General features: G+C 66.1%; 1 protein-coding gene across 1 annotated transcript; it reads left to right on the forward strand.

Moving 5' to 3' along the window:
• The first annotated feature begins 1,835 nt into the window (after positions 1–1,835).
• CHRD (chordin) lies at positions 1,836–10,139 on the forward strand. The gene is made up of 24 exons (XM_064385419.1): positions 1,836–2,041; positions 2,319–2,601; positions 2,926–3,029; positions 3,502–3,625; positions 4,015–4,152; positions 4,232–4,349; positions 5,233–5,329; positions 5,427–5,568; positions 5,642–5,782; positions 6,284–6,366; positions 6,455–6,602; positions 6,700–6,806; positions 6,891–7,007; positions 7,095–7,251; positions 7,343–7,584; positions 7,671–7,784; positions 8,005–8,217; positions 8,300–8,393; positions 8,506–8,562; positions 8,666–8,769; positions 8,898–9,000; positions 9,103–9,257; positions 9,421–9,514; positions 9,665–10,139. The coding sequence occupies exons 1-24, from the start codon at positions 2,024–2,026 to the stop codon at positions 9,730–9,732; spliced, it is 3,021 nt and encodes a 1,006-aa protein (XP_064241489.1). The 5' UTR covers positions 1,836–2,023; the 3' UTR covers positions 9,733–10,139.
• Positions 10,140–11,892: the final 1,753 nt, after the last annotated feature.

Consider the following 11,892-nt stretch of genomic DNA (forward strand, 5'->3'; position numbering starts at 1 on the left):
TGCGGCCAGGCGGGTTCCCCGTCTCTCTTTCCTTTCCCCGGGAAAGGGGAGGGAGCTTCCCTCATCTCTCCCCCGTGTCCCGCAGACGAGCCAGGAGACGGTGACGAGCTCTGGGTGCACAGAGCCAGCACCGGATTCCTGGCATCGGCGGGACAGCTGGGAGCCATCGCCCGCCTCCTCCCCGCTCAGCCCCGCTCGGCCCCGCCGTGCCCAGAGCCGCTGCCGTGCCGCAGCGGGCACCGCGCAGGGACCCTGGCACGGCCACACAGAGCCCAGCCCTTCCCTGCCCTCAGCGCCTCCCCAGCCAGCGAGGACGTCGGGAGAGAGGAGAGGGGACAGGTCAGTGACACCGCTGGGCACCGCGGGGAGGGCGCAGGGCCAAGGGGTGCCACGCTGCCAGTCATGGTCGCTGCCCCTTGCAAGCAGCAGGGTGTCAGGGCCAGCCACGCCCGGGGGATGCCCGAGGTTCTGGCAGTGTCCCAGCCCTGGTGATGCCAGCGGGCTGTCCTGCTGGGTAAGCCCAGCTGCTCCTCTCTGCCGGCCGCCAGCTCCTGCCACGGGCCGGGTCCCGGCAAGGCCAAGCCCCCCTGTCCCCCTGCCCTCCCCGGGAGAGGTGTCCCGCTGCGTGGGGACATGCCAGACCAGGGCAGGGAACGGGATGGGGCAGCCGTGGATAAGCTGGGGATGGGCAACCTCATTCTGGCTCTGGGCTCAGGGCGGTGGGCTGCAGCCCCCCCAGCGGCTCGCTGGGCTGCGGGGAGGCCCAGGAGGAGCTTTCTGGGGAGGCAGGGGCCTGTTGTGCTCCAGCTGTGCCGTGTTTCCCTAGCTACACCGCGCAGCTGGCCGGGTGTTTGCGCCGCCCGGAGTTGATTTTGGCAGCCCCGCGCTTCCCCCTCCTCCCCTCCCCACCCGCCTTCCCCCTGCCGGGCGCCCGCCTGCCACGCACCCACCACCCTCAGCCTCTCCCTGCCACTCTCGCCGGGGTGGCAGCAGGGACATGGGTGACACAAACTGCACCCGCTCCCCACAGGCTCCCCCTCCCCTAAATTCATGCCTCAGTTTCCCCAGATGGATGACGCTTTCCCCAAACATTTCCATGGTGTCTACTCACTGCCAATCTCTGCCCAGGTGTGGGTGAAGAATGGGGCTGGTGCTGGTGCTGCTCTCACAGCATCCCCCCTCCAGATGCCCCTTCCCTCCCTGGACATGGGAGCCCAGGCATCCGGGCTCCTGTTCCCCTGCAGCCCCTGTCACTGGTGGGCAGGAGCCCAGGGTCCCATTCTGAAGCCTTGCTCTGCCCAGGGTGGGCAGCAGCTGGAGAAATTTAGGAATGTGGAAGGCACAGGCACAGGCTGGAGGGGGTTGGTTGTGCCTTTGCAGAGAGCAGTGCGGACTGGGGGAGGGGGCTGGCTGTTTTGGGAGCCCCTGCTCAGGGGTGCAGGAAGGGCTGGCTGCAGGGGAACAGCGGATGGACATGCCTTGCAGTGCCCTGTGTCCTGGGGTGCCAAGGGCCTGGGAGCAGACTGAGTGGATGGAGTGGTCCCCAGGATGTCTCATGCCTGAGGAGTGGGGGGCAATGAGCCCTGGAAGAGCTCATGGCTGAAGGTGGACTGTGGGGATGCCAGGATGCTCTGTGCACAGATTGAGGAGATGGGCATCTGAACGGGTGTGCCCTGCAAATGCCTTATTCACGAGGGGGCTTATCCAGATGGGGAGACTCCTGTGGGGCTCACACCCTTGAAGAGGGGAATGTGAATGGGGGCATAGCCGGGATGTCCAGGGCTCAGGAGCACGCCAAGCTCCGTGGAAGGGGTGTGGATGGTGGTGGTGTTGTCTCCACAGTGCCTCATATCCCAGAGGGTGCTGTGTGAATTGGGAGGGGGTGTCCCCAGGATGCCCAAAACCCGAGGGTGCCCGATGCTCTGAGGGAGGGTTATATCATAGAATCGTATCACAGACTGCTCGGGGCTGCAAAGGACCGTAAACACCACCTAGTTCCAACCTCCATTCCTCGGGATTCCCCATGCCCCGGGGCTGGCATGTGAGTAAGGATGCTCTGCCCTCTGGGGAACCGCATGCCGGGGAGAGGGGGAGCAATGAACGGGGGGGACCCCAGGACATCCCGAGTGCGGGGTACCCCGTGCCCGGCGGGGCAGCCGCGTGCCCCGGGTGCCGCAGGACGGGACGGGACAGGACGTCCCGTGCCAGGCGGGCCCGGGGCCCGGGGATATGTGGGGGGGTCGGAGCGCGGCGGGGGGCGCATCCCCCCCCGGCCGGCCGCTGCCTGCGCCTCATTAGCGGGGCCTTTGTTTGCACAGGGCTCGCAGCTCCCGCTTGCCCATGCCGCCGCCTATAAAGCGGAGCCGGAGCCGGCAGCCGGGCAGAGGCGGCGGCAGCGCCCGGCAGCGCCCGGCCCCCCCTCCCCGCCGCCGCCTCCGGTCCCGGTCCGCCCGCCCCGGCCGGCCGGCACCATGCGCGCCGCCGCGCTGCTGCTGCTCGCCCTGCTCCCGCTCCGGCCGCTGCCCGGCCGCGCCGCCCGCCCCAAGCTCGCCCTGCCCATCCGGCCCGACACGGACCCGCTGCCCCCCGGCGGGGCGGCAGGTAGGAGCCCCCTGCCCTCCGCCCTTCCCTCCCCCGCTCCGCGCACCCCCGGTCCTGTGCAAGCCGCTGCCGCGCCCCCGACACGCATCCCGCCTCGGGCACCCCCTCCCTGCCGCCCGCACCCCCGTCCGTGCCTGCACCCCCCTTCTCTGGCACCCCGCGATCCGCCCCGGGCCCCCCGGCTGGCCGGGACCGGCACTGGGACCGGCACCGGGAGCGCGGCGGGCGGCGGGGCGGTGCCGCCGGTGCGGGGCTGCGGCAGGGGGGTGCCCGCGGCCCGGAGCTGACCGGGGACGGCGGCGGGGGGCGGTGGGCTCTCCGCAGGCTGCGCCTTCGGGGGGCACTTCTATGCTCTGGAGGAGACGTGGCACCCGGACCTGGGGGAGCCCTTCGGGGTGATGCACTGCGTTATCTGTCACTGCGAGCCGGTGAGTGCCCCCACGCTCCCCTTTCCCTGGGAGACCCCCCGGGAGCCGGGCTGGCTGGGGAGGGGGCTGGCAAGGAGGGAGCTTGACCCCTCTGTTCAATCCACTCCCCTCATTCCCATGGAAGAGGGAAGCGGGATCCCTTCAGCCAGCCGGACACCTGGATGTCCTCCCCCGCGGCAGGGGGGAGGAGAAGGGGGGTTTAAAGGATCAGGCTTCATTCTTCCTCCCCCTCCTCGGGGATGGCCTCCGGCCCCCTTCCTCCCTCCGAGCAGCTCCCCGAGCGGGCCACGCACAGCTGCTCGGGAGGCTGGGGGCTGCGGGGAGGGGGCCCTGCTTTGGCTGCCGTGCAGGCATCTGGGGACTCTGCAAGGTGTCCAGGGCTCCAGATGGAAAAAGACGGGGCATGCCCTCGCATGCTGTGCTGGCACACCTTGGCACGGCTCTCCTGGGGTCTTCTTGGCCCCCACAACAGAGGAACCACCGGGGGAAGCCCGTGGGGAAAGTGAACTGCAAAAACCTGAAGCAGGACTGCCCCGTGCCTACCTGTCCCCGGGCCACGCTGCTGCCGGGACACTGCTGCCACACCTGCCCCAAAGGTGAGGACAGTGGGTGCTTCTCTGCAGGGAGCCCCCAGCAGCCCCCCAGGATCCCCCGCTGGCCTGGGAAAGGGGGCACTGCACACCCCCCTAAGAGGGCTGGTCAGTTTGTTATGAAAGTCACCAGTGCCCATGATAGATGGGCAGGGGAAAGCCCTGGTGGGAACAGCCTGAAAGGAGTGCAGGGAAGGCACACAGGGCTGAATGCTGTGCATGTCCTTGTGCCTGTGCACAGCATGCCCCAGCTAAGAGCCCATAGTGATTCACAGGGCACATCTTGGTCTGTCACAAACGGGGCGATTTATTATTGTCCCTCACCCCAAGCTCTTGGGCACAAGCAGCCTGGTGTGATGGTCTCCTCTGTGTCTACCCCATACCAACCTTGCCAGGCCCACCAGAGAAGAGCCCTGCGCTCCGATTTGACACCTTGGAGTACTTCCAGGACAAGGAGGATGACTTGGACAAGCCCTACAACGACCGCTCCTACCTCAGCTCTGAGGGCCTGGCTCGCGATGACGCCCGCACAGGTGAGCCACCCCCCCAGGCAGCAGCAGCAGCGTGGGGCAGCCCCCGTGCTCCCCCTCAGCAGCAGCATCTCCTCCCCAGAGTTTGTGGCCTTGCTGACGAGTGGCCCAGAGCCGTGGCACCCCACATCCAGCGCCGTGGCCAAGGCTCGCTTCACCCTGCTGCGCTCCTCCCTGCTCTTCTCCATCAGCTACGAGCGGTGAGCCCTGCCCCCTGTCCAGCCTGCCACAGCAGGCAGCTCGCTGGAAAAGGGGGGATGCAACCGTGCTTGTGCCTCAGTTTCCTTTCTGACATCCCCCCATGGTGCCAGAGCCTTGCACTGACAGAGCAAGAGATTTGGAGACGGGGGGGCAGTGTGCTGGGCTCCAGCCTAGGTCAGCAGCCAGAATTTCGGCACACCCACAGTGTCGGCCCAGCCTCACCCAATTGCCTCCAGATCTGGACTGGAAACAAACGGGAACGGTTCCAGGGCTCCCGTGGGTGCAGCTGGCAGAACTGCTGTGCCACCCTGCAGGCTCTGCCGGGGGGCAGTGCCTTGGCACTGCTGCCAGGGCTCCCCATCCTTGCCATGCCCTCCCTGGATGCCCGCCAGCAGCACAGCCTCTCCTCTCCCTCCCTCCTTCCCGCTCCAGTTTCTTCTGCTCTTCCTCGCTTCCAGGCCCCTTTGCATAGTAAAGTGGTGACTAATTTCCAGCTCTGACAGGGGGAGCCAAGCGGAGCCGAAAATGCTCCTTATTTACAGCGTGAGCACAGCTCCCAGCGGGTCCTGCCACGGTGCCTTTCCCGGCAGAGACCCTCATCCTGCTTTGTGCCAGTTCGACACCACTCCAGGACAGGGGAGCCCAGAGAATCTGTGCCAAGCTGGCATGGGCAGGACAGCAGTGTTGGGCTAGTCCTGGAACGGGCGGGCAGAGCCTAGCACTCGGCACCCCAGGAGAACTCTTCCTTCTCCTGGCCACCCCAAGGCCCCGGTGACCCCCTCTGCCCTCCCTGACACACCCTGCGCCCGATGCTGAGTGAGGGCGGTGCCGGGGGCGGGGAGGGCAGGTACGTGGCCCTCGCTCACCCCCGGATGCTCGCAGGCTGGGGCGGCCGAGCCGGGTGCGTTTCAGTGACCCCGAGGGTAACGTGCTGTTTGAACACCCCGTGCAGAAGAGCGCTGCCCCCGAGGATGGCATGGTGAGAGGGGCGGGGAGGGCAGGGGGCACGGTGCCCCTTCCGACCCCTGCTGGGCTTGTGGAAGCCACCGCCCAGCCCTTCCCTCCATCACCCACAGCTCTGCGGAATGTGGAGGACGGTGTCCAAAGCCAACGTGCAGCTGCTGCGGGGGGAGCAGCTCCGGGTGTCCCTCATCACCCGGGCACAGCCCTCCGGAGAGGTCCACGGGCACATCCTCAAGCACCGGGCGCTCTTTGCAGGTGAGTCCAGCTCCCGCATGCACACCCAGTGAGTGCCCACCAGAATGTCCCTCACGCCCCTGTCCCTGCACAGAGACATTCGGTGCCATCCTGACCTCGTCAAACCCCTTGCACTTGGGTGCTGGGGGCATGGCCATGCTGACACTGAGTGACACAGAGAACAACCTGCACTTCATCCTCATGGCCCGGGGACTGCTGGAGCCTGGAGCAAGGGGTGAGGGCGGGCAGGGAAGGGGGGGAGGCACTGCCCAGAGGGGGCTGCATAGACCTGAAGGAGTGCATGGCATGTCTGCGGCTCAGGATGCATGGGTCAGCATCTGTGGGGGCAGGACGGGTGGCTGGGCTGGGTGTGCGGCTCAGGGTGGGTGCAGGGGCTGTCTGTGGGGTGGGGTGGAGGGTGAGGTGTGCATACATTGTATGTTGTGTGATTTGGGGTGTGCCTGGTGGGGAGGGGATGGTGTGCACCTGTGCAGGTGGGCTGGGGGTGCTGCAGAGCATATGGGGTGTGAGGGTCATTGTGTAAGAAGCACAGGTTTGCAATGTGGGTTTGCAAGGATTTAGGGCATGCTGGAGGGAATGATGAGGGCCCAGGCACACAGGGGCAGGCAACAGGCAAAAAATGCCAGGGGTTTGGAGGTGGTAGGCACAGAGGTGTAGGTTTGAGGTGGTTGCAGACCCCTGGTCCAGTGGGTTCACTCCCCTCTGCCATGTCCAGAGTCCCCGTGGGTCCCGCTGAGGGTCCGCATCCTGCACCAGGGACAGACGCTGCGCGAGGTGCGCGCCAACATCACTGTGCAGGTAAAGCCTTTTCTGCCCCCACAGGCCCTGGCAGCCACGGTGCCCAGAGCACCAGGGCTGACCCACGGCACTCTATCCCCCCTGCCAGGACCCCGACTTTGCAGAGGTGCTGAGTGATCTGTCTGCCCAGGAGCTGCAGTGGCTGGTGCAGGGGCAGCTCCGCATCGTGGCTGAGACGGAGGGCCGGCACGCACGCCAGCTGGCTGGCACCATCACCACCCGCCGCAGCTGCGACAGTGAGCACAGGGCAGGCACGCTGGGCTGCAGGGGGATCGCTGTGCTCAGCCCCGTGCCAGTCTCACCCACCCTTGTGCCTCTCTCCCCGGGCTGAAGCCATCCAAAGTGTGCTGTGCGGAGCGGACGCTTTGCTGCCGACCAAGACCGGGGCCGTGGGCTCAGCCAAGCTGGCGCTGCATGAGAACGGCACCCTGGAGTACCAGGTGAGTGGTGGGCACCCATCTGCCTCCCGAGGGTCCCAGGTGTATGTGCCACCCTGACTCTGCCCTTTGGCACCCCACCCACAGGTGCAGGTGGTGGGCACTGCCAGCGAGGTGGTGGGCATCACACTGGAGACCAAACCCCGGCGGAAAAGCAAGAGGAACATCCTGTTTGACATGACACCCAGCTACAAGGACGGGCTGGTGAGCACTAGCTGAGGCTGGGAGGGATGGCGTGGGGACTTGGGGTGAGTCCCTGTCCCAACCTGCATGGTCTCCCACTGGTGGCAGGCCTGGGGTGCCTGGCAGAGCCCCAGCGCCCGCGATGCCCACATGCTTCTACAAAACGAGCTCTTCCTCAACGTGGCCACCAAAGACTGGGCAGAGGGTGAGCTGCGGGGCCAGATCATCTCCCTGCCCTACAGTGGACTGCTCGCCCGCTACACAGGTACCGGGGACACGTGGGGTGGTGATGGGGGCAGTGGGGCAGCCCTCCCACACAGCACCCACACCCTGCCACGGTCCCTGTCTGTGCACAGAGATGCCCGTGGCGCTGGCAGGGCAGCTGGTGTCCCCCGCTGTGCTCAGCGGCGCCGGGGGGCATGCCTGGCTCTCGCTGGACGAGCACTGCCACCTGCACTACGAGATCTCAGTGGCGGGGCTGGGACGGCCGAGCGACGGCACCGTCAGTGCCCACATCCACGGGGTGGCCGAGCTGGGGGACATGGGCACCCGCCCCCACCAGCACAAGCGCCTGCTCAAGGGCTTCTACAGCACTGAGGTGAGGTGGGCACCCGGCCAGGGCACCACTCAGCAGGGGCTGGGCCAGACCTCACCCCCACCCTGGTGCCCCTCTCGCCACCACAGGCTCAGGGCGTGGTGAAGGACCTGGACGCCGACCTGCTGCAGCACCTGGCCCAGGGCACTGCCTTCCTGCAAGTCAGCACCAAAGCACACCCCAACGGGGAGATGCGGGGACGGGTAGGTCCCCACTGGGGCAGGGCACCCCCCCCACCCCACTGCTGCCTGCGGCCGGTGGCACTGCCTGGAGCAGGGTGAAGGGCACAGGATCGCTCTGGTGCCAGGTCCCTGCAGTACAGCCTGACGTGTTTTGTGGTCGTGGGTGGTTCCTTCACCAGCCTGACCATGGAAGGCAGCCAGGCATCGGCACGGGAAGTGATCTGCTCATTGCCCCCTCCAGGTGCACATTCCCAACCAGTGCCATGCAGGGGGGACCCGCCTGGCACCAGGGGAGTCCCTGGGGCAGGCTGAGCTCTCTGAGAGCACCAAGAGCAGGGACCTGGAGCAGCTGAAGAAGGACCCCAACTCCTGCTTCTTTGAGGGTCAGCACCGGGCACATGGCACCCGCTGGGCACCTGACTACGACAAGAAGTGCTCTATCTGCAGCTGCCAGGTACGAGCTGGGGGTTGTGCTGAAGGGGCAGCACCCATCAGTAATGCCCCTCTCTAATGAGCCCCATCTCTGCTGTCCCCAGAAGCGCACAGTGATCTGCGACCCCATCTTGTGCCAGCCCCTCAACTGCACCCACCAGGTGCACCCCGAGGAGCTGTGCTGCCCCATCTGTGAAGGTACCTGGGGGCTGGGCTGGGGGCTTCTTGTGAAAACAAGGCAGGGGTCCCTTCTGGAGACCTCGCTGCTGGCACCGTGTGCACCCCCTCATGGCCCCCCTCTTCCTTGCAGAGAAGAAGACAGAGCAGGAAGAGCTGAAGCTGGAGCGGGCACGGGACAGCAGCGAGGGTGAGTCCTTGTGGGCACGGGCTGAGGGGCAGCTCTGCAAAGGCTGAGTCACAAGGGCTGTAACTTCCTCTTCTTCTTCTTCCTCTTCTTCTTCCTCTTCCAGGCTGCTACTTCGACGGCGACAAGACATGGCGAGGCTCTGGCACTCGCTGGCACCCTGTCGTGCCCCCGTTTGGCCTCATCAAATGTGCCATTTGTACCTGCAAGGTGGGTGTGGGTTCCAGACTTGCCCCCCAGCCTGGTCTGGCACCTGTGGGTGCTCTCAGTTCCCAGGCACTGTAGCTGAGGCTCAAAGCAGGGCATGGGGAGCTGACTGTCCTGTGCCCTCCCCGCAGGGCACCACAGGTGAAGTGCACTGCGAGAAGGTGCAGTGCCCACGGCTCACCTGTGCCAACCCCGTGCGCGCCAGCCCCTCTGACTGCTGCAAGCAGTGCCCAGGTACCCGCCCCCCGCTCCTGCCCCCCATGCTCCCTGCGTAGCTCCTGTGTGCCCCCACGGGCAATGCCACAGGCGGGCATCTCCCAGTGCCCTCTCCTGCAGCCCCAGAGAAGAGTGTCCCCGAGCTGGCTGACTCCATGCAGGCAGACGCGCCGCGGGCGTGCCGCTTCGGCCGCCGCTGGTACCTCAACAACGAGAGCTGGCACCCCTCTGTGCCCCCCTTTGGAGAAATGAAGTGTATCCTCTGCTGGTGTGTGGTGAGTGTGCCAGCCTAGGGCAGCTCCAGGGGAAGGGAAGGCGCCGCTGTGCCAGTCCCCAGGGCTGTGGGAATGGGTGGGGGAGCAGCAGCCCGGACAGCCAGCGCACCTGAGGAGCTGCTGTCCCCCCACGCTGGTGCCCAGCCCCTCTTTCTGCTCCCAGTCCGGGGAGACGCACTGCCAGCGCCAGGAGTGCCCCCCATCCGCCTGCGCCAGCCCTGCCACGAGGGACAACCCCTGCTGTGCCAAGTGCCGTGGTGAGTGCAGTGCTCACACACTGCCCAAACACCCCGTGGCAGCCCCTGCACCTCCTGCTCTCCTTGGTGCTGAGCCAGGGCTGGCACAACCACCCCGAGTGCCCTCCTGGCACCCCCTGTGCCCATCTCAGCCACACTTTCCTCCCCCAGCCCTTGATGCCCCCTCAGATGCACGGGAGAAGGTCCACGATGCCAAGCTGGAGTCACGGAGCCACTGAGCAGTGGCTGCTGCCCAGAGCTGGGCAAGCACGCGGCAGCACTGGGTGGCACTGGGGGTCCCACTGCTTATTGCCCCTGCCCGTGCGGGGCGGGGGGCACAGAGGAGCACAGCGGGGTGCACAGGCCTGGCCCCCAGCCTGGGCACCCCATCTCAGCACGACTGCAATGCCAGCACTGCCCTACCCACTGGTGCCAGGGGGCAGTGGCCAGGCTCGTGGAGGCCGGGGCACCGCTGCCCTGGCACCCCGAGCCCCCCTGGCCGGCGGGCACCGTGCCCACGTTGTACATAGTGTAAAGTCCTTCTGGCCCCTGTTCGCTGCACCCACCCTGTCTCGGCCGGGTTTCTCACATAATTTATGGTGCCAGTGGATGGAGGTCAAGATGTATTTATTAAAACCAGAGCTATTGCCCACCTGGTTCCTGTCTCTTCCTGGCAGCAGCAGGCACAGGGCTGTGCCCTTGCATCCCATGGGGGACTTGCAGGCCTTGGCATTGCTGGGGTTGGGGGTGTATATTTGGGGATATGGGGTGTGAAAGCCGATGCCAGGATGAGGACACCCCTATGGGCTGTGGGGTGGCACTGGAGAAGACCAGAGCACTGTACAGTGCCCACAGCTGGAGCCACGATGCCAACCCCTGCCCAGGGTGGAGGCTGCCAACAAGTGCTTGGTGATGGAGCCTGCTAGCACAGGGACGGCAGGACTCTGTTCCTCACACCTCCACGGTGACAAAAAGAGCCCAGCCTGGGGCCCCAGCCTGGCTGCCACCCATGGAAGCTTTTGTCCTGCAGCACCCATAACCAGCTCGTGCCAGGGCTGGGCACAGGCGCCCATGGCTGTGCAGGGCAGAGCCCTGTGCGTGCTCTGGGGCAGCACAACGCCCCTGACCCCGGTACAGCTGCACTGGGCTAACACCTCGTGGGGCCCACGGGAGACCCAATGTGCCACCTGCCCTCTGACCCCCTGAGGGATCTCTGGGGCCATTTGTCCCCTGCTGGTATACACTGGGATGACTGGGACAGTCAGAGCTGTACTGGGCTATACTGGAACAGTGCCAGAGCTGTAGGGAAAGTAACACTGGGCTCTACTGGGATGGCAGCAAGGGATGGTGGCACAGCCACGACACCGTATGGGCCAGTGTTAGCCTGTACTGGGGCTGCAGCCAGGGTGGCACTAGGCTACATTGGAGCAGTGCTAGAGCAATACAAGGATGGCACTGGGGCACACTGGGCTGGGACAGAGGGCTGCATGCTGAGCTGGGTGTCCTGCCCTGCACGCCCCCACAGCCACGCGGGCACCTGTGCCAGCAGGGTGGCATCACCTGTGGTGGCCTTGCAGCATGCTGGTGGCCCACAGCCAGGCACACTGGTGGCAGTGGGCAGAGCACGTGCCCTGGCACAGGGCTTTCCCTCCGGATGAACATCCCTGCTGCCACGGGGCAGTGCCAGGAGCTGACGAGCAAGAGGGAGCTCCGTGCCTGGGGATACAATGAGCGGGAACCCATTTTGTCACCTCCCTGCCTCAAACTGGTTCATGTCGGCCAATGACCCCTCCCAGACTGGCACAGGAGATCTCCCAGCCCCCAGCCCAGCCATGTCACCCACCCTGGAGGGTTCCGACGTCAAACCAGAGGGTGGCACCTGGGCAGTGAGAACCAGCCCGTTCCTGATCCCGCAGCATCAGCCCAGCAGTGCCACAGCTCTGGCTTTCCCTGCACCCAGCTCCTGCCACAAAAGTGCCATCCTGTGCCCTGGGCAGGAGGGTGAGCGTGGCCCTGCCAGCTGCCTGCGTCGCCCCTGAGCCCGTGGCGGTGGTGGGGCAGCCAGCCTGCCATGCCAGAGCTCCTTCCCCAAGGATTGCTGGTGCCAAGCTCGACCCGTGTGCCTCTCTGGAGAGGACTGAGCCCCTGCTGCCCAGCGAGCTCAGCAAGGAAGACTGGAGCCCACCTCTCTGGCTGGGGCTGGCAGTCCCGGGACGCTGAGCAGCATCACGGTAAGGATGAGCTCTCTGACAGCTTTGCCTGGTGAAGTCCCCACAGTGCCAAGGTGCCCTGCGCTCCTCGGGCATCGACAGGTCCCCCCCTGCCCTTCATGACGAGACAGACCTGAGGCACTCTGCCCCCACCAATCTGTCCCCCAGCCGGGCATGGCCACCTGCAGG

The sequence above is a fragment of the Passer domesticus genome, chromosome 11 (assembly GCF_036417665.1).
Source record: "Passer domesticus isolate bPasDom1 chromosome 11, bPasDom1.hap1, whole genome shotgun sequence".
Taxonomy (NCBI): domain Eukaryota; kingdom Metazoa; phylum Chordata; class Aves; order Passeriformes; family Passeridae; genus Passer; species Passer domesticus.